Source organism: Salvelinus namaycush, chromosome 4 (assembly GCF_016432855.1).
Source record: "Salvelinus namaycush isolate Seneca chromosome 4, SaNama_1.0, whole genome shotgun sequence".
NCBI classification, from domain to species: Eukaryota; Metazoa; Chordata; class Actinopteri; order Salmoniformes; family Salmonidae; genus Salvelinus; species Salvelinus namaycush.
Genome location: NC_052310.1, coordinates 55,118,550 through 55,142,137, shown reverse-complemented (window position 1 = coordinate 55,142,137; position 23,588 = coordinate 55,118,550). Strand labels below are relative to the sequence as shown.

General features: G+C 41.7%; 1 protein-coding gene across 1 annotated transcript in view; it reads right to left on the bottom strand.

Annotated features, from left to right (window-relative positions):
- Positions 1-23,348, bottom strand: part of lrmda (leucine rich melanocyte differentiation associated) — a 397,635-nt gene extending 374,287 nt beyond the window's left edge. The window contains exons 1-2 of the mRNA XM_038992019.1: positions 23,099-23,348; positions 17,629-17,729 (exon numbers count right to left, since the gene is read on the bottom strand). Of these exons, the coding sequence (XP_038847947.1) occupies positions 17,629-17,729; positions 23,099-23,140 (143 nt within the window). The 5' untranslated portion in view covers positions 23,141-23,348. The remainder of the gene's footprint in view (positions 1-17,628; positions 17,730-23,098) is intronic.
- Between the last annotated feature and the right edge of the window lie 240 nt (positions 23,349-23,588).

The window sequence follows — 23,588 nt, the reverse complement described above, 5'->3', positions numbered from 1 at the left end:
TCTACCTACCTCATCCCCATATTGTTTTTATTTACTCTTTTTGCTCTTTTGCACACCAGTATTTCTACTTGCACATCATCATCTGCACATCTATCACTACAGTGTTAATTTGCTCAATTGTAATTACTTCGCTACAATGGCCTATTTATTGCCTTACCTCCTTACGCCACTTGCACACACTGTATACAGACTTTTTCTATTGTGTTATTGACTGTACGTTTGTTTATTCCATGTGTAACTCTGTGTTGTTGTTTGTGTCACACTGCTTTGCTTTATCTTGGCCAGGTCGCAGTTGTAAATGAGAACTTGTTCTCAACTGGCCTACCCGGTTAAATAAAAGGTGAAATAAAAATAAATCAAATAAAAATTGGAGGGACAACAAGAAAGGCCAGACTTAACACTATCAGTCCCAAGAAATTGGCTTTTCATTTATCTGCATGTCCAGCCCTTATATTTACCGTCACAATTAAGTGTTTAAAAATGTTATTTTTAGGATAACCCGGGCTACAAGTAAAATACACAACTATTTGTCAAAAAGTTGCATTAATGAGTTTTATTGACAAATGTAAGAAGAAAAAAAAGGTCAGCCAAAGCAGAAACCTGATAAATAACAGGCAGTGGCTCGGGTGGTTGATGTCCTTGATGATCTTTTTGGCCTTCCTGTGACATCGGGTGCTGTAAGTGTCCTGAAGAGCAGGTAGTTTGCCCCCAGTGATGCGTTGGGCAGACAGTACCACCCTCTGGAGAGCCCTGAGGTTGTGGGCGGTGCAGTTGATACAGTGATACAGCCCAACAGGATGCTTTCAATTGTGCAACTAACGGTTTCTGAGGGTCTTCAGGGCCGAGCCAAATTTCTTCAGCTTCCTGAGGTTGAAGAGGCGCTGTTGCGCCTTCTTAACCACATTGTCTGTGTGGGTGGACTCAGATTGTCAGTGATGTGTACGTGAGGAACTTTCCACCTTCCCCACTGCGGTCCCGTCGATATGGATGGTCTGCTGTTTCCTGAAGTTCACGATCAGCTCCTTTGTTTTGTTGACATTGACGGAGAGGTTGTTTTCTTGGCACCACACTCCCAGAGCCCTCACCTCCTCCTAGTAGGCTGTCTCATCATTGTTGGTAATCAACCCTACTACTGTTGTGTCGTCTGCAAACTTGATTGAATTGGAGGCATGTGTGGCCACGCAGTCATGGGTGAACAGGGAGTACAGGAGGGGGCTGAGCACACACCCTTGTGGGGCCCCAGTGTAGAGGATCAGCGGGGTGGAACTGTTGTTTCCTACCTTCACCACCTGGGGGGGGGGGGGTCTGTCAGGAAGTCCAGGACCCAGTTGCACAGGGTGGGGTTCAGACCTAGGGCCCCAAGCTTAATGATGAGCTTGGAGGGTACTATGGTGTTTAAGGCTGCGCTATATAGGTATTTTTCTTGTCCAGATGGGATAAGGCAGTGTGCAGTGCGATGGTGATGAGTCATCTGTGTATCTATTGGGGCGGTAAGCAACTTAAAGTGAGTCTAGGGTGACAGGTAAGTTGGAGGTGATATGATCCTTGACTAGTTTCTCAAAGCACTTCATGATGACAGAAGAGAGTGCTACGGGGCGATAGTCATTTAGTTCAGTCCCCTTTGCTTTCTTGAGTACAGGAACAAAGGTGGCCATCTTGAAGCATGTGGGGACAGCAGACTGGGATAGGGAGAGATTGAATATGTCCGTAAACACTCCAGTCATGTTTGTGAGTCTCAGCTTTTCATAGTTTGTTGCTCAAACCATTAGGCTCTACGGACGTTTTTGTAAAAAGACCCGCCCCTGGGCCCCTTCTGGATGCGCCCCGTCTCACAAACACTCCTCTAGCTCAGCCCCCGTTAATCACACAGACCAATGGTACAGCCCATAAGTCTAGCTCAAACACACAATGTTTAAAAGGGGTTAGAGGTCATGGTGGGACTCATTGGGTTGACAATAAGTTGTACAAATAAAGTTACAGATATACTTACATGCTATTTTAAATATTATTTCTTGTTTTAATTGCATTTTAATCTATGAGTAGCTAATTTGAAACAATTTCTTTATTTTCCTTTCATTGCATGTTGGTTGCGTAAGTATTCAGAGAAAAACCAAGGTCAACTCAGTTTAAAGTGTTAACAAAGCTCTTCCTGTTACTGTTATTTCCTCATATAAGATATCACAGTGTTTCATCAACTACCATGAGATTTCACGTTGTCATTACTGGACAAAGATGCACAAAGACAAACAAGGAAACGCATTCAAATTGGCGAGATGGGGAAAACAGCAACCAATTCATTACATCCATTCAGTATCAATTCCATCTAGTCCTATTTTTCCTCTCCATTTTCTCTCCTTCCATCTCTGCACTATCCCCTGAGTAGTCCATCACTGTGGAAATTGTTCTAATGAAAATTAAAAAGGGGTGTTTTCAATAGAACAGAATTGATGTGAAATTGCATATAGCTCCAGATATAAATATAATACTTCCTGGTCGGCCGGCAGTGTCGCTCTCATCTCTGTTTTAAATCTGTTTGGAGGAAGACTCTATTTGCCCTAATTAATGAGATACACACCCGGTTATCCAAAATATTACTCCTAAATGGGACTGATAGACCAGATATGAAATATATACGATCCAGCGGCAAGGCACACACACACGGTTGCATGTACACACACTCTCAGTTAAATGATTTGAAGACTTTAGACGTTTTTTCATATTCTCACCACCCCCCCTAACTGATACTTTATCTGCATACTGGCATCTCTGCAGATTGAACACTCAGCCAAGACAATGAAAGCCTCGCTCTCCCCATTGTCACTTCTCATTTCAGCCCCAGTCTGATGCCCCTTACTGGGCTTACGCCAATAATATTCTCCCCTCTCTGGTTCCGTATCAAACACCCAGCTTCTACCTAGCTCTGATGGAAAAGGACAACTTCATGTCTGTGACACTCATTTGTCAATTAGCAGGCCCCTCTCCCTGTTGACATACGGGGACTTGAAAGAAGGAACGCCGCCTGTGACGAATTAAGAGAGACAGATGAGTGAGACGCGTGGCGGAGTAATACCATAATGTGCTTTAGATATGAATATAAAACGACATGGATGACAGGCCGTACAAGGTTTTATTTCATTTCTTAGTTGAAACCGGGGGTCCCCTCCCTACTTTGTCTTCTTTGTTCTGTTTTCATCTGACTACTTACATCTCATTTTGACAGGCCGGGCCACATTTACAGCACTTTGGTGCAAGTTAGCGTACTTGATTTGCCATTAAAATGCAAAACGGCTGCCATGGCTGACGCACTGTAGCCTTAGCAGCCTTAAGTCTACACACACAGGTGGAGGAGGGTTCATCTGCAATGCAAAAGCTTCATGTGGGCTCATCTCTCTCTACAGCTTTGAGTAAGTAGGGAGGGGGGGGGGGGGGATAATCCTCAGAGTCCAGCTACTACAGATGATTCTCATAAGTATATTTCTATGGGAACAGCAGCATTGGATCATTGCTAAATTGTTGCCGCCACTCCAAAACATATTATTTCATTGTATATATACAGTTGAAGTCGGAAGTTTACATACACCTTAGCCAAATACATTTAAACTCCGTTTTTCACAATTCCTGACATTCATTCCTCGTAAAAATTCCCTGTCTTAGGTCAGTTAGGATCACAGAACATTCTTAGGTCAGTTAGGAGATGTCAGAAAAATTGTTGAGAGAATGATTCATTTCAGCTTATATTTATTTCATCATATTCCCAGTGGGTCAGAGATTACATACACTCAATTAGTATTTGGTAGCGTTGCCTTTAAACTGTTTAACTTGGGTCAAATGTTTAGGGTAGCCTTCCACAAGCTTCCCACAATAAGTTGGGTGAATTTTGGCCCATTCCTCCTGACAGAGCTGGTGTAACTGAGTCAGGTTTGTAGGCCTCCTTGCTCGCACACGCTTTTTCAGTTCTGCCCACAAATTTTCTATAGAGGTCAGGGCTTTGTGATGGCCACTCCAATACCTTGACTTTGTTGTCCTTAAGCCATTTCGCCACAACTTTGGAAGTATGCTTGGGGTCATTGTCCACTTGGAAGACCCATTTGTGACCAAGCTTTAACTTCCTGACTGATGTCTTGAGATGTTGCTTCAATATATCCACATAATTTTCCTTCCTTACGATGCCATCTATTTTGTGAAGTGCACCAGACCCTCCTGCAGCAAAGCACCCCCACAACATGATGCTGCCACCCCCGTGCTTCACGTTTGGGATGGTGTTCTTCGGCTTGCAAGCGTCCCCCGTTTTCCTCCAAACATAATGATGGTCATTATGGCCAAACAGTTCTATTTTTGTTTCATCAGACCAGAGGACATTTCTCCAAAAAGTACGATCTTTGTCCCCATGTGCAGTTGCAAACCGTAGTCTGGCTTTTTTATGGCGGTTTTGGAGCAGTGGCTTCTTCCTTGCTGAGCGGCCTTTCAGGTTATGTCGATATAGGACTCGTTTTACTGTGGATATAGATACTTTTGTACCCGTTTCCTCCAGCATCTTCACAAGGTCCTTTGCTGTTGTTCTGGGATTGATTTGCACTTTTGGCACCAAAGTATATTAATCTCTAGGAGACAGAACGCATCTCCTTCCTGAGCGGTATGACGGCTGCGTGGTCCCATGGTGTTTATACTTGTGTACTATTGTTTGTACAGTTGAAGGTGGTACCTTTAGGCGTTTGGAAATTGCTCCCAAGGATGAACCAGACTTGTGGAGGTCTACAATTTTTTGTCTGAGGTCTTGGCTGATTTCTTTTGGTTTTCCCATGATGTCAAGCAAAGAGGCACTGAGTTTGAAGGTAGGCATTGAAATACATCCACAGGTACATCTCCAATTGACTCAATTGATGTCAATTAGCCTATCAGAAGCTTCTAAAGCCATGAAATAATTTTCTTGAATTTTCCAAGCTGTTTAAAGGCACAGTCAACTTAGTGTATGTAAACTTCTGACCCACTGGAATTGTGATACAGTGAATTATAAATGAAATAATCTGTCCGTAAAAAAATATTGGAAAAATGACATGCACAAAGTAGATGTCCTAACTAACATGCCAAAACTATAGTTTGTTAACAAGAAATTTGTGGAGTGGTTGAAAAACGAGTTTTAATGACTTCAACTGTATGTAAACTTCCGACTTCAACTGTATGTATGTATGTATGTATGTATGTATGTATGTATGTATGTATGTATGTATGTATGTATGTATGTATGTATGTATGTATGTACATATATACACATACATACATACATACATACATACATACATACATACATACATACATACATACACACACATTCCTGCCGAGACGCGCTTGGTTAAGAGCAGGGTTTCCCAAACTCAGTCCTCGGGACCCCAAGGTTGCAAGTTTTGTTTTTTGCCTTAACACTACACAGATGATTCAAATAACCAATCATCAAGCTTTGATTATTTGAATCAGCTGTGTAGTGTTAGGACAAAAACCAAAACTTGCAACCTTGGGGTCCCGAGGACAGAATTTGGGGAAACCCTGGTTTAGAGAACAGCGGTTCTGTGAGTAACCTCCGATATCCGCTAAATGTGGTTGTGACAGAGTGGTTTCTGTTTTCTTCCTACAAATATGGCTCTAACTTTTGAACGGTTGGAGTTATAAGCTATTATGACCCAATGACTCACTTTGAGCTATAAGCTATTATGACTGCAATCCTCACAAGATGTGCAGGACTCGTTAGAACAGATTGGACAAGAACAGGCACTAAATCAGTGTGTGTGTACATCTTTGGCAACCAACTTGATCTGAGTACCACTACAGTATAGGCCTACTTCATGTGATGAGACTGAACAGGATACACAGGCCCCATACCTCTCACTTGCAATCAGAAACAACACAGCCGAGTATTAACGTATAAAAAAATATTTTAGACATGATGTGAAAATTGAAGTCGAGCGTGGTGTTGACAAGGAGGACACCTGTCAAATGTCTCCTTACTAATACAGCCGTGACTTGTTAGTCTCAATGACATTGTTTATCCGAAGAGGGAGGTGACTCTTGTCTGTTGCACTAAAACGATCACATAACGTTAGTATTTATTCTCCTCACGCCTCATAGCCACAGTAGCTCCTCACACCTCAGGTGTCAAATGTGATATTAAAACAGGTAACGGATTCAAGCACCTACGACAGACACTGGCTCAAACGGTAACCATCAGATAGAAGAGTGGTGTCCACACATTGTATTCCCCATCATCATAGTGTCTCTCTCACACACACACAGTGTTTTTCTCATCACCGCACAGTGTCACACACACTGCACCCATTTGACCCGAAACTAAATGGACAACACAATATCCACCCCTGTCCTCCAACAACCACATCTGGTTCTGTGTCTCTAAGTCTCATTCTTTCAACACATCGATGAGGCAGCCTGACAGGTTGGTATGGGGAGAGGAGGTGTAGGTGTGACAGGCTGCTACACCAACTTTATTTCCTGGCATTAACTGCCCAGCCACACACACACACCCACACTCACAAACCCACACTACTCAGTGACAGGTGCTGCCTCATTTTCATTGGCACTCATTGTCAAGTTACTGGATGAGTGCTGTCAATTGGGCTGATGGAAATAAGCATATTAGCAGCAATACTTTCTGGCACGGTCTTCCACAAGAATGGCATGGAGTAGTGCATCACCCTCAAGGCAGTCCAGTCCACTCTGACTGTCTGACAAAGTGTCAGTCGTCAAGGCAGTTAGCACTTGGGTTACTTTTGGTGTCACTGAAATGGGGTCACAAATGTCAACACACAGAGCGGTACCATGAAATGGCTCTTGATAGGTGCGAGGAGACATCAAGCGCTTGTTATGAAGTGATTCATAACAAGTAAAGGCGGTGGCACAGAAAGTTAATCTCATCAGGGACAGACCACGTGTTTTAAAACACAGCTTTACGTCATTGCCCTCTTTATCCCCGCTCATTTCATCACACAACGCACAACGCACAACCCTCCATTATATTAGGCCGTGTGACTGGGTTCCTTTGTCCTCAAGGGAAGTTCTTATGGGGATAACTAAAACCCAGAGTGGGAGAGAGAAAGAAAAGAGAGAGAGAGAGAGAGAGAGAGGCTATGCCAAGACTCATCGCTCTACTTCTTGGTTCTTTTATCACCATCACATGTCTGCTCGCTAATTGAATTTCACAGTTCCACTCAACCGTGGCCTCAGAGAGGAATCATGTGATCTTCACAGCCTCCAATCATCACAGAGAAAGCTTTTATTAAAGGGTGGTCCATTTACGCTACGCAATTTATCACTAGGCCAGGGACAAGAGTTTTTCATGACAACATGACCTGACCCGGAAAAACTCCTGAACGTACAGGAACCAGAGTTTTTGTTGGTCAGCTCATGTGGTCAGAAATGAAATACTGGCCCTAAGAGATGGTGGGAGCTGGAAAAGTTTGATGACATGAATACAAGTCTCACCAGTAATACAAATTTAGAGGGAATGGTTTGTAGCCTAATCCAACAACTAATCCACAACAATCAATCAACCAATACAAATCAGTCCCAAATGGCTTGGGTAATACTTGATTGCTTCTCTTCTGTCCAGACAATCCTTTGAAGTCCAGTAATGATATCTGACATTAAGATTCCTCCTTAACCAAATTAAATATTAATAATGAATTAGTAAAATGTCAGAGATATAAATATTTGATTCTGAACATCAAGTTGTTAATGTGATGCGATCAAGTACAAGGAACATAAATGCAGACCTTGATATCTTCTAAAACCAACACATTTAGGCAGTTAGGAAAGCTAAGGCTAGCTTTTTCAAGCAGAAAATCAGTCACCACCGATAAATACACTATAACTGAGAATTTCAAGAAGTATTTTTCTAAGGCTGGCCATGCTTTTCCACCTACCCCTACCCCGATCAACAGCCCTGCACCCTCCAGAGCAACTCGCCCAAGCCTCCCCCATTTCTCCTTCACCCAAATCCAGATAGCTGATGTTCTGAAAATAGCTGCAAAATCTGGACCTCTACAAATCAGCCGGGCTAAACAATCTGGACCCTCTCTTTCTAAAATTATCTACCGAAATTGTTGCAACCCCTATTACTAGCCTGTTCAACCTCTCTTTCGTATCGTCTGAGATTCCCAAAGATTGGAAAGCTGCCGCGGTCATCCCCCTGTTCATAGGGGGAGACACTCTAGACCCAAACTGCTATAGACCTATATCTATCCTACCCTGCCTTTCTAAGGTCTTCAAAAGCCAAGTTAACAAACAGATTACCGACAATTTCGAATCCCACCGTACCTTCTCCGCTACGCAATCTGGTTTCAGAGCTGGTCATGGGTGCACCTCAGCCACACTCAAGGTCCTAAATGATATCATAACCGCCATCGATAAGAGACATTACTGATTACTGTGCAGGCGTATTCATCAACCTGGCCAAGGCTTTCAAATCTGTCACCACATTCTTATCGGCAGACTCAACAGCCTTGGTTTCTCAAGTGATTGCCTCGCCTGGTTCACCAACTACTTCTCTGATAGAGTTCAGTGTGTCAAATCGGAGGGCCAGTTGTCCGGACCTCTGGCAGTCTCTATGGGGGTGCCACAGGGTTAAATTCTCGGGCCGACTCTTTTCTCTGTATATATCAACGATGTCGCTCTTGCTGCTGGTGATTCTCTGATCCACCTCTATGCAGACGACACCATTCTATATACCTCTGGCCCTTCTTTGGACACTGTGTTAACAAACCTCCAGACGAGCTTCAATGCCATACAACTCTCCTTCCGTGGCCTCTAACTGCTCTTAAATGCAAGTAAAACTAAATGCATGCTCTTCAACCGATCGCTGCCCGCACCTGCCCGCCCGTCCAGCATCACTACTCTGGACGGTTCTGACTTAGAATATGTGGACAACTACAAATACCTAGGTGTCCGGTTAGACTGTAAACTCTCCTTCCAGACTCACATTATGTATCTCCAATCCAAAATTAAATCTAGAATCCGCTTCCTATGTCGTAACAAAGCATCCTTCACTCATGCTGCCAAACATACCCTCGTAAAACTGACCATCCTACCGATCCTCGACTTTGGCGATGTCATTTACAAAATAGCCTCCAACACTCTACTCAACAAATTGGATGCAGTCTATAACAGTGCCATCCGTTTTGTCACCAAAGTCCCATATACTACCCACCACTGCGACCAGTACGCTCTCGTTGGCTGGCCCAAGCACCCAGATGAAATAAAATACATTTAATGAAACAAAACCTGAATATGTTAACATCATTCAGCTACTGTAGCTGCCTACCTAACGTCAACAGGCAGCACCAGTAGTGCAACAATTAAAAATAGACACCAAAAGTAAAGTTCCTGTTGATCATAGCGATCTGACTCCCCCCTTCTGTCTGAACTTGGAATATTCCTGTTCGCGGCATTTGGCCACTGACCCTCAACCTGGTTGTTCTGTTCTGCGTTATGTATCTTTCTAATTATTTGAAGTTTGATGGAATAACCATTTTAACTCTCCTACAAACAGACAGATCAACATCAACTGTTCAGAGGAGACTGCGTGAATCAGGCCTTCATGGTGGAATTGCTGCAAAGAACAACTGCTAAAGGACACCAATAAGAAGAAGACACTTGCTTGGGCCAAGAAACACGAGCAATGGACATTAGACCGGTGGAAATCTGTCCTTTGGTCTGAGGAGTCCAAATTTTAGATTTATGGTTCCAACCGCCGTGTCTTTGGGAGACACAGAGTAGGTGAATGGATGACCTCTGCATATGTGGTTCCCACCGTGAAGCATGGAGGAGAAAGTGTGATGATGTGGGGATGCTTTGCTGGTGACACTGTCTGTGATTTATTTAGAATTCAAGGCACCAGCATGGCTACCACAGCATTCTGCAGAGACAGGCCCTCCCATCTGGTTTGCGCTTAGTGAGCCTACCATTTGTTTTTAAACAGGACAATGACCCAAATCACACCTCCAGGCTGTGTAAGGTCTATTTTACCAAGGAGAGTGATGGAGTGCTGCATCAGATGACCTGGCCTCCACAATCACCCGACCTCAACCCAATTGAGATGGTTTGTGATGAGTTGGACTGCAGAGTGAAGGAACAGCAGCCAACAAGTGCTCAGCATATGTGGAAACTCCTTCCAGACTGTTGGAAAAGCATTCCAGGTAAAGCTGGTTGAGAGAATGCCAAGAGTGTGCCAAGAGTGTGCAAAGCAGTCATCAAGACAAAGGTTGGCTACCTTGAAGAATCTAAAATATAAAAATATATTTAGAATTGTTTAACACTTTTTTGGTTACTACATGATTCCATATGTGTTAATTAATAGTTTTGATGTCTTCAATATTATTCTACAATGTAGAAAATAGTAAAAAGAAAAGAAAAACCCTGGAATAGGTGTCCCCAAACATTTGACTGGTACTGTGTATATATATTTGTGGCGGCAGGTAGCCTAGTGGTTAGAGTGTTGGGTCAGTAACCGAAAGGTTGCTGGATCGAATCACCGAGCTGACAGGGTAAAACTCTGTCATTCTGCCAATGAACAAGGCAGTAACCCACTGTTCCCCGGCAGGCCGTTATTGTAAATAAGAATTTGTTCTCAACTGACTTGCCTACTTAAATAAAGGTTACATTTTAAAAAATGTTTTAAAATGTATAAACTAAGCAATAAAAAAGAAACGTGCCTTTTTCAGGATCGTGTCTTTCAAAGATAATTCATAAAAATCCAAATAACTTCACAGATCTTCATTGTAAAGGGTTTAAACACTGTTTCCCATGCTTGTTCAATGAACCATAAACAATTAATGAACATGCACCTGTGGAACGGTCTTTAAGACACTAACAGCTTACAGACGGTAGGCAATTAAGGTCACAGTTATGAAAACTTAGGACACTAAAGAGGCCTTTCTACTGACTTTGAAAAACACAGAGAGAAAGATGCCTAGGGTCCCTGCTCATCTGCGTGAACGTGCCTTAGGCATGCTGCAAGGAGGCTTGAGGACTGCAGATATGGCCAGGGCAGTAAATTGCAATGTTCATATTGTAAGATGAGTAAGAGAGCGCTACAGGGAGACAGGACGGACAGCTGATCGTCCTCGGGACAGGTACAGGATGGCAACAACAACTGCCTGAGTTAAACCAGTAACGCACAATCCCTCCATCAGTGCTCAGACTGCCCGCAATAGGCTGAGAGAGGCTGGACTGAGGGCTTGTAGGCCTGTTGTAAGGCAGGTCCTCACCAGACATCAACGCCAACAACATCGCCTATGGGCACAAACCCACCGTCGCTGGAACAGATACAGACTGGCAAAAAGTGCTCTTCACTGACGAGTCGCGGTTTTGTCTCACCAGGGGTGGTGGTCAAAGGAATGAGCGTTACACCGAGGACTGAACTCTGGAGCGGGATTGACTTGGAGGTGGAGGGTCCGTCATGGTCTGGGCGGTGAGTCACAACATCATCAGACTGAGCTTGTTGTCATTGCAGGCAATCTCAACGCTGTGCGTTACAGGGAAGACATCCTCCTCTCTCATGTGGTACCCTTCCTGCAGGCTCATGCTGACATGACCCTCCAGCATGATGATGCCACCAGCCATACTGCTCGTTCTGTGTGTGATTTCCTGCAAGACAGGAATGTCAGTGTTCTGCCATGGCCAGCGAAGAGCCCGGATCTCAATCCCATTGAGCACGTCTGGGACCTGTTGGATTGGAGGGTGAGGGCTAGGGCCATTCCCCACAGAAATGTCTGGGAACTTGCAGGTGCCTTGGTGGAAGAGTGGGGTAACATCTCACAGCAAGAACTGGCAAATCTGGTGCAGTCCATGAGGAGGAGATGCACTGCAGTACTTAATTCAGCTGGTGGCCACACCAGATACTGACTGTTACTTTTGATTCCCCCCCCCCCCCCCCCCCCCCTTTGTTCAGGGACACATTATTCAATTTCTGTTAGTCACATGTCTGTGGAACGTGTTTTGTTTATGTCTCAGTTGTTACATCTTATGTTCATACAAATATTTACACATGTTAAGTTTGCTGAAAATAAATGCAGTTGACAGTGAGAGGACGTTTCTTTTTTTGCTGAGTGTATTTGCTAAGAGCTGGCAGGTCTGCTGTTAGAACCAGTAAAGGCCGCTTGGGTAGCGCTCTTGGCTAGCGGAATGACTTTGGCTTCCCTCCAGGCCTGAGGACAAACACCTTCCTCTAGACTCAGATTAAAGTTATGACAGATAGGAGTGGCCATAGAGTCAGCTACCATCCTCAGTACCTTTCCATCTAAGTTGTCAGTGCCAGGAGGTTTGTCATTGAGCGATAACAATAATGTTTCACCTCTTCCACACTAACTTTACAAAATGCAAACTTACAATGCTTTTCCTTCATGATTTGTTTTTTTATGCATGAATACGATGTCTCACTGTTCGTTGTTGGGATTTCCTGCCTAACTTTGCCCACTTTGTCAATGAAGAAATCATAAAAATAATTGCCAACATCAAATGGTTTTGTGATGCCATCTGATTCGATGAAAGACGGAGTTTAATTTGTCTTTCTGCCCATAATTTATTTTAAAGTACTCCAAAGTTTTTTTCCATCATTCTTTATATCATTGATCTTGGCTTCATAATACCGTTTCTTCTTCTTTTTGTTGAGTTTAGTCACATATTTTCTCAATTTGCAGTAAGTGAGCCAGTCAGATGTTCAGTGACTTATTAGCCAATCCTTTTGTCCCATCTTTCAACCATACAGTTTTTCAATTCCTCATCAATCCATGGAACCTTAACAGTTAACAGTCAATTTCTTAACAGGTGCATGTTTATCAATTATTGGAAGAAGCAATTTCATAAATTCATCAAGTGCAGCATCTGGATGATCCTTATTAATCACACCAGACCAACAAATATTTGTAACATCATCCACATAAGAGTCGCAGCAAAAAAAAATCTATGATCTCTTTTACAATATTTTAGGCCCAGCTTTTGGAATGTTGGCTTTCCTGGATATAACCACTATATTGTGATCCCTGCATCCAATGAGTACAGATACAGCTTTAGAACACAGTTATACAGTATAAGTAAAAACATGATCAATACATGTGGAATATCTTGTTCCTGTAGTGTTTGTAAAACCATGGGGGTTGATTTATACCTGAACCAGATTACACTAGTTCAAGTGAAAAGCTTCCTCTTGAGTTGACAGCTTGATGAAACTCAATCAATATTTAGGTACCCAACTAAAGTAGACCTCTCTGTTTACATCACATACACTATCAAGCATTTCACACACATTATTTAGATACTGACTGTTAGCACTTGGTGGCCTATAGCAACAGACCAAAATAATAGTATTTAGATGAGGCAGGTGAACCTGCAACCAAAGCACTTCAATAACACTTGACATCAGATCTTCTCTAAGCATTACAGGGATATGGCTCTGAATATATATACATATATATATATATATAGCAACACCTTCCCATAAGCATTTCTGTCTTTTCTATAGATGTTATACCTTTTTATTGCTACTGCTGTATCATTAAAGGAATTATCCATGCGAGTCTCAGAAATGGCTAATATATGAATGTTATCTGATGTTATCAAGTTATTGATTTCATGAACCTTATTTAATAGGAATTTGGTCTTAACCTAGTTAAATAAACATTTCTAAGGCTACATATATTAATATAGGCTATTTCAGCCCTTTCCTGGGTAGCTTCTTAGAGATAGACTTAACTTGGAAAAGAACAAACAAAGCAAGTGAAAAGAAAACATTCAGCAGTCCATTAATCAGTTGGTGTGTCTAAGTGTGCTGCGAGGTTGACGCTTCGAACCCATAGGCTTGGGTTCGCATAAAAAGGTTGGATGGAGACCTGGTTTCTAACATGAACTATTTGCAAGACTGACATCCCAGCTCATAAAATTATGCAAATAACAAAAAAATGCTACTCACAGCTTGTTGCACGCACAAAACAAATATTCGACAGCAAGGATCTTGATCCAGGAGGGGATTCTCTGCTGTTACCAGGAGGGGATTCTCTGCTGTGACTTAGCTAGATAACTAGCTACTAAATTAGCAAACCAAATGCAGAACTGCATTTAGCACATTTTAGACAGTTTACTTAATAATTATACAATATCTAGCTGGAAAACATTTAGTTGTGAATTTCATACTGTAACTAGATCACCTGGTGCCTGCTGCACAACAGTGAGTGACTCACAAGGCGCCAGTCTCTTGTCATTGGGTGCTTGTAAACAAACACCATGTGACTGGTGCATACTGGTAAGCTTCATAATGAAAAAGAATGTTGCAGGTGAAATGAAGTACACGATATGCTTCATTTCCTAATGTATTGCACAAGTTGACTGCAGGTATTTATTTAAAAAGAAGCTACAAATATTCACATTTCTTTTAAAAAATACTAAGAAATAGGTATTGACGGTACTGAAAAACTATCCCAAGGCTACTTCCAAATACCCCGGTATACCGCCCAAGCCTACTAAGATATTATTAAAGATTAAGCTGATCGGAAAATAATGTCATCAGCTTTTGAATGACAACATATTTACTAAAACATTTAGCCTACTAATTGTTAACTGTGTAATAACAACTCAAAACCCAACATAGAAACACCCTATGACAAACCAGTATAACACTATTACATACATTGAAGAAGTATGCAGTTTACAAATTCTACCACATTGCCTTTGTTTCGCATTCAAGGGGGGCAATCATGTCTGAAACATTCAGAGTTTGACACCCTCAGCGAATGAAAAGGCAGGCAAATCAAACTCCAGTCAAGGCAACGCTCGTTTTCCAATCGCTGCGGTTCATTAGGAATATTAATGCTCCGATAAGCACACATTTATTCATGAAACACTGGGCAGGGGCACGGGACTTAGCAATTATTAATGTGACAGGACTCGGGCACAAAGTGAATCAATTAAACAAGAAGAATCCACATTTCCAGCACAGATAACTGCCTTAAGACGACGACAATTTTCGACGACGTGACAAAAAGAGCCTCCATTCAGAGGCCTTTCAAGGCCCTGACAGGTCAAGAAAGGGTTTTTGAAACAAAAGCACCTTCTAACCATCCTCTCTCCTCTTTTAGTTGTCAGATCAATTTTGCCAGTCCTGCTGCTGAGATGACTGAGACAGCACCCCCCCCCCCCCCCCTCCCCCCAGTCCATCCCTCTGAACCAGCTGCCACAAGGTGATTCTTCAGGTCCTGTCAGAAGGGTATTTTATTTTATTTGGCCCCTGCATTAACATGTCACATTTATTGATCAGGCCTTTTATCCGGCCACAGCTTGGTACCAGCCAACCCATCTCTCTGCTGCTCTGAGTGTCTCACAAATGGCACCCTATTCCCTATATAGTGCTCCTATTTAGTAAATAGGGTGCCATTTGGTACGCAGCTTGATGCTCTCACATGGTCTTTGATGTCCCTATGACATGCCATACCACATAATGCACATAATGTGAACATATTAAATTGCACTTAATGCAGATATGGCAAAGATGTTGCTCCTCTCACATCTATGACAGGTAGCTAACTCTACCAGCTCTCACGTCAGAATTAGATCAATCCATGTTTCTCAAATTTCAAATTTTGTGGGAGGAGGAACTTAACATTGAAATAACTGATAACATGGATGAACATGGATGAACATGTTACGACTCAATTAAGCTCCACCAACTCAAGGTCTTGGTAAGAATTCTGTTGGAAGAATGTTATACGTGTCTTCATAACACCTAAACTGAAACCAAACACACTGGCTCCCAACACCCATTTTGGAGAGAATGCGGGTTATCAACAACGGATCACTCACATATTTTTTGGTCCCGCCCTGCTATTGAATCTTACTGGGGAGAAATAAGATCTAACATTGGAAAAATAATGGGTTTTGACATGGAACAAAACATTCATTTTTTGTATTTGGGTGAAATACCTGATAACTTACACAATAGAGACAAGTACCTGCTGGAGATCCTACTGGAAGCCAGTAAAAAGGCTATCACTAGGAAATGGCTACAAAAAGACCCCCCCCACCATGACACAATGTGTAGACATTACATATAGTATATTAAATAAATACACTATATGGAGCGTATGACCTTTGCTTTAAGAACATGAGGCCAAGAATACTGGGAAAAATGGGTTTCCTACCTGAAAATTGTCCAATTCAAAAGATTGTTACTGTAACTAATCTGATGTACGTGAAAAGAAAGTATCTAAAAAAAAATTCTGTTGAAGTTGTTCCAAATGTGTTAAAAGTTCACTTTAACCATTAACTCCAAATATTTAAGGTTAGGGTTAAGTTCAGGCTGATGCTTATCCCCATCTGCAATACCCGTCCACAACGCCCTAGCAAAACCGAAACCTACTTTAAGGTAAAAGCACTCACTGTTGCCCCTAGCGGCCGGTTTCCACGCCATCAGACATGGATGGACGTCAAATACAGACTTGTATGAGTTGAATGTGCTAGTTTCCGATTTAATGACGATGCCAGCCAGGCACAATGTAAATTCAAAAAGGAACATTTGAAAATCATAATGCCTGGCACTAAAACTGAACCTTTTTGAAAGAACCGAGTGAGTCATGTCTAAAGAGGGTCTCCAATGGGCACATTGGGATCTTTCCATCTTAATCCATATAGGATATAAGATATATTGATATATGGTGGCAACATGACTTTAAATAGTACATTGAACAAAAAGATAAATACAACATGTAAAGTGTTGGTACCATGTTTCATGAGCTGAAATAAAAAATCCCAGACATTTTCCATACAAACAAAATTCATATTTCTCTAAAATGTTGTTTTGTTTGTTTACATCCCTGTTTGTTTACATCCCTGTTAGTGAGCATTTCTCTTTTGCCAAGATAATCCATCCACCTGACTGGTGTGGCATATCAAGAAGTTGATTAAACAGCATAATCATTACACAGTTGCACCTTGTGCTGGGGACAATAAAAGGACACTTTAAATGAGCAGTTTGTCACACACCACAATGCCACAGATGTCTCAAGGTTTGAGGAAGCATGCAATTGGGGGGGGGGGGGCTGCCCTTTGTGGGAAAGAAACGTATTCTGATTGGCTGGGCCTGGCTCCCCGGTGGGTGGATCTGGCTCCCAAGTGGGTAGGTCTATACCCTCCCAGGCCCACCCATGGCTGAGCCCCTGTCCAGTCATGTGAAATCCATAGATTAGGGCCTAATTTATTTATTTCAAATGACTGGTTTCCTTCTATTAACTGTAACTCAGCAAAATCTTTGAAATTGTTGCATGCTGCGTGTATATTTTTGTTCAGTATATATGCATATAATAATTTATAAAGACTTATTAATTAAGGAAATTATTACATAGTGGTATCTTCCTTAAAAATGCACTATACAGAAATCGCTTGGGAACAGATCTACCACTTCTTAGACTTGCTTTCAACAGGAATGAAAAATCTAGAACTCCCATTTCTATGTGAATTTGGTCGGGTCGCCCAAAACGTTATATATTGTAGCTTTAATAAGAGATGTGACCTACCACAAAGCATCTGCCTCAAGGCAACACTGTGTCCATGATAGTATTCACGACTCAGCTCATCTCCTACCTTAGCTGATTGAAGCTGAGATCTAGCCGTCTTGTCAAGAGTCCATATCTTTCTCCAAGGAACTCTGGGATGTCCTCACAGTCATGTCCAATATAGGAAACCTGTAGAGCAACCACAGAGAGATGCGCAGTATTTAAATGAATACACAACATGTAAATGAATAGATTACAGCACGGAGAGACTGGAACCAGAAATCGTCCAGGGCATTTCTGACACACAATCCCATTTTTTCCTTGACAACATGTGACCATTTCCCCCCCTTGAAGACCCCATTATTATTCAGATAATGATAATTGTGTGCAAAAAACAACATTTTCTAAAGGCACACTGGGCTAAAGATGGACAAGCCCATCTGGCATCTGCACAAATTGCCCTGTGGCCAGTCCGTTTCTGGGTTAAAGTGAGTAAGAGTAGCCTAAATATGTGTGTATGTGTGTATAAGCTCATGGAGCACAGTAGGTGGTGTATATAGTGAGTGGTTTACCTTGTTTGTGACCTGAGGTAGGGTAGGGTTATCCAGACTTTCATACCGTCATACAGCTTCTGTACCATACCGGGGTATACAGTATTACTGAATATGCACACACGGGGCGCTATTTGACGCACAAAACAATTTAGGCAACATGGATCTTAATTCAGGAGGGGATTGCATGTCTCTGCAGTCACCAAGAAGCTTGATCTTGACATCTAGCCACTTAGCTAGCAAATTAGCAAACCAAATGCATAGCTGGAGCCCTGAGCTGGATTTATTTGACACATCTTAGATTTCTTATAGATATACATAACTTATAGTTAGTTATAAGCAGTGGTGTAGAAAACACCCCCGCAGCCTCTGCAAGACGGGGGTCCCCCCACCACAAAAAAAATAAAAATAAAATAATCATACCGTCTGTATTTTAAATAACCTGGTATATGGTATAACGCCCAAGCCTAACCTGAGGACTTGTAAAACATATGAGACGAAAAACCACACGTTCTCTATCAGACACGCATCCAATAATATTAGACAGTGAATGTATTTTCATTCATTTGATTGCTAGGTCAATGTGAGAGACCTTCCAGGTATGATACTTGGTAAGTTACATTGTCACTTTCATTTAAACATGCTCTGTAACATTTCAGGTACAGTTGCGGGATAATGACTCTGTACACAACTGCCATGTGTACACAACTGTGTTCAGCTTCAACACATTGATAAAAACTGAGTAGGTTATAAAGCTTTATCTGTGCAGCTGCTGTGACGCGATTTCATACTTTTTAAAATTAGTTGCATCATACCACTACAGTTGCGCAGGAGTTCTCTTTATTTGTGTCACATGACAGTAGCATAGCAAATTGTAGCCCTTCTCATGACTCCACGTCCATTTTGATTAGCTGAGGGGGTGCTACGATGCTGAACCGAAGCTCATTCTAAACGTTGATACGCCTCTTTTGTGATACGGTTTTGGAAACATTTGAAACATAACCTTCATATCAGCGAGAAATAATTTTCAAAAAACAAAAGGTACAATTTCTACACACCTTTATAGGGTTAAGCCTTCTGCATGCTTCGGATTCGGCTGGCGCCTCGCCGAACTCAGCTAAGCGAACCAAACGTGTATGCACATCCTCCCTTAAAAAGTAATTTGCTTGAAAAACAAGAAAAGAGCGGGAATAGTATTGTTTGCCCATCTTGAGAAACCGTAGCCAGTATACACTTCCTCAGAATAGTCAGAAATAATCTAAGATAACTCAAGAAATTAGTCATTAATTTTGACGTTTTTGCCGAGGAGATCTTAGTCACGCAATTTTACATTAACCTCTAATTCCTCCCAAACCCGGATCCGGGAGCACCCCCATCAGTAAAAAAGCTGACTAGCATAGCCTAGCATCACAAGTAAATACTAGCATCTAAATATCATTAAATCACAAGTCCAAGACACCAGATGAAAGATACACATCTTGTGAATCCAGCCATCATTTCTGATTTTTTAAATGTTTTACAGGGAAGACACAATATGTAAATCTATTAGCTAACCACGTTAGCAAAAGACACCACTTTTTTTACTCCACCAGTTTTTTACTCCATCAGTAGCTATCACAAATTCGACCAAATAAAGATATAAATAGCCACTAACCAAGAAACAACTTCATCAGATGACAGTCTGATAACATATTTATTGTATAGCATATGTTTTGTTAGAAAAATTTGCATATTTCAGGTATAAATCATAGTTTACCATTGCAGCCACCATCACAACTCTCACCAAAGCGACTAGAATAACTACAGAGAGCAACGTGTATTACCTAATTACTCATCATAAAACATTTCTTAAAAATACACAGCGTACAGCAATTGAAAGACACAGATCTTGTGAATCCAGACAATATTTCAGATTTTCTAAGTGTTTTACAGCGAAAACACAATATAGCGTTATATTAGCTTACCACAATAGCAAACATCACAACAGCATTGATTCAAGCCAAACATAGCGATAACGTATAAACCACCAAAATATATTAATTTTTTCACTAACCTTCTCAGAATTCTTCAGATGACAGTCCTATAACATCATATTACACAATGCATATAGAGTTTGTTCGAAAATTTGCATATTTAGCGGCACAAATCGTGGTTATACAATGTGATTAGTGGCCAAAAATTCAAGCAATCTGTCCGGCGCCATCTTGGAGAGGCACCTATTCTAATCGAAAACTATTCATAAACTTGACTAAAAAATACAAGTTGGACAGCAAATGAAAGATAAATTAGTTCTTAATGCAATCGCTGTGTTAGATTTTTAAAATTAACGTTACTGCGCAATACAGCGTGCGCCAAAGCGAGACCGCACCATAATTCATGGCGGAATTATTATTTGACATTTGTCAACATAAGTACGAATTAACAGCATAAAGACTGCTTACTATGAGCTGAGCTTCCATCAGAATCTTGGGCAAGGTGTCCTTTCTCCAGAACAATCGTCTTTGGGTTGAAAGATGTCCTCTTGTCCTGTCGAAATAGCCGCTAACGTTAGCCACCCACTGGAGAGGTGTCCAACTCGTGAAAGCGCATCACAAAGAAATCCAGGAAAATCGCAATAAACTGCTATAAACTGCTATAAGTCGGTTTAAATTAACTACCTTATGATGTCTTTAACACCTATAACGAATAAAAACATGACCGGAGATATAGAACTACTAAAACGAAAGCGTTTGCAGGACGCCATTGTGATGTCTTCTTGCGCCAGGCGCACCGTTGAAAAGGATGGTACTTCCGTTCCACGGTCTTATATAGGGTCCCAGATTGCGCAATCCACTCCATTCAAATTCTCCCCGCTTACTGACATCTAGAGGAAGACGTATGCAGTGCATGTAGCCCGATGGCTTACATGGGGACTTATAAACTGGCCTCAGAACAGGGACCTCGATTTCTGAAATCTCACTCCCTGACAGGAAATGTGCTGCAGAATGAGTTCTGTTTCACTCAGAGAAATAATTCAAACGGTTTTAGAAACTAGAGAGTGTTTTCTATCCAATAGTAATAATAATATGCATATTGTACGAGCAAGAATTGAGTATGAGGCAGTTTAATTTGGGAACTCATTTTTACAAAGTCAAAATGGCGCCCCCATAGGCTCAAGAGGTTTTAACTAAGATGTTTGGTGCAGTATTTGTCAAGGGAAAAAATGTGAATGAAAACTATTCGTCTTTTGCTGAATGGCAACAAACACTTAATTGAAGAATCCCTACAGTTGACCAATCAAAAATCAAAGGGCGTAAACTTCAGCCTCTGAACTTTGGCTTGCCTCGTGAATTTTTTTGGTGTGCACGAACAGCCTTTAGGAAGAGTTTGAATTATACTGTGACATTCAGGGGGTTCTCTATTTTTTCATGGTAGGAAATTGTTTGATGGGCCTAATAGTAAAGACATGTCATTTAACTGTAAAAATGTATTACCTTAGGGGCCTCCTGAGTGGCGCAGCGGTCTAGAGGCATCACTACAGACTCGGGTTCAAACCCAGGCTGTGTCGCAGCCGGCCGTGACCGGGAGACCCATGAGCCGGCGCACAATTGGCCCAGCGTCGTCCAGGTTAGGGGAGGATTTGGCTGGCTGGGATGTCCTTGTCCCATCGCGCTCTAGCGACTCCTTGTGGCGGGCCGGGCGCATGCACGCTGACTTTGGTCGCCAGCTGTTCGTCGTTTCCTCCGACACATTGGTGCGGCTGGCTTCCGGGATTAAGTGAGAAGTGTGTCAAGAAGCAGTGCGGCTTGGCGCGGTCGTGTCTCGGAGGACGCATGGCTCCCAACCTACGCCTCTCCTGAGTCTGTACAGGAGTTGCAGCGATGGGACAAGACTAACTACGAATTGGATATCACGAAAAAGGGGTTAAAAAAAAGTATCACCTTTAATGTGGCATGAACACAGTCAGTCATGATGTTTCTGATTGTCAAACAAATCACTTCAAAAAGTAGGCATGTTAATTAATTCCAGCATCCAAACACTGATATATGGAAAGATAAATCTGTTACTAAACACCAAAAAGTGTAATGACATTTGCCAATTGTCATTAGGTCTCTCTTGAAGCTTGAATTAATTGATGTGTCTCGCTGACAATAGGACCTTTTTGTAGAAAGAAAAGTCAGGACACCTGAAAAGGGTCTAAAAATACAGGACGACCCAGGATGACAAGTGCAGCCACATGAAATTAAAATGGTTTAAACCATGACACTGAGGTGGGAGTGTTCTTTTCATTTGGAATAAACTTTGATTTCCATATTTACCACCATAGCAGTAGACTACAAATTGCATTTTAAACAAATAGGTATATGGTCAAATTAGCATTATTTAGAGACCCCCAAAGTTAGCCTTTTGTTGAATTTAGGCGGTCTTATCTCTCATCAATTGGTTACCAACGTAATTAGAGCAGTAAAAAATAAATGCTTTGTCATACCGGTGGTATAAGGTCAGATATACCACGGCTGTCAGCCAACCATTAGCTATATAGCATGCCGAACACCTGTGTGTAACAGAACAACGCCAAAAACGTGTTGAACTGAAAAGTAGCCTACTGTCGGTTGAAATTGTGTTAAAGCCGGTTAAAAACAGTGTACGTGTATATTTAGCATTTGTGAAATTATTTTGTTGTGATATAAAAGTAGAGTGCATAACGTTTCTAGAACCGTACCGCATTTGAGAATCGATTTACGTTCAGATTAAGTATTTGGCTGTTTTGGCTGCCGGAGACAGTTTGCCTCTGAACATAACATAAGGTCCTTGGACGTGCTCGCAGTAGGCTACATTCTTGGGCTATGCATAACGGAGGCAATGCAGCATAGCCTACCAAGAAAACACGGAAAACACAAAAGCAACATAACGTTACACTCTGAACGACATACACTGACAACTATCCGACTGTATGGCTTACTATTCGTTTTAAATATCACATACAAGAGACATGAAAACTTTGTATTTGAAATAGTTCACACTTACTTGAGTTCCATTCATTGACACCATAGAGTCGCTGCATGCCATAACTCTATCTGATGATGACAATTCAGTGACTATAGGCTACCTCTACGGAATAACCTAACTATCGGAATGGAACTGGCACAGGTCCTCTTGTTTAAAATAAAATAAACGTTACTTTCATTAGTTTTCCAAAATGTCACTGTTTTGGTTGGTGATTTGCACTACTTGATGTGTCTAATTTACTACTTCCGCATGATTCCTCTGAATCAGCATACCCAATACCGAAACCCGCTAATACTGAAATCAGTAGTTACCACAGTCACAAAGTCATACTTATGTCTAAACCCTGCCTGTTTGTACAATTTCTCTTCTAACGCAAACCACACTGCCAACCTTATGACTAACCGTAACCTTCAATTGAGACCAAAAAGCACATTTTTGTTTTCATAGATTTTTACAACAAGCTATAAACTTTTTTGTAAAAATTACTTTGTGGGTGTGGTAACTAGTG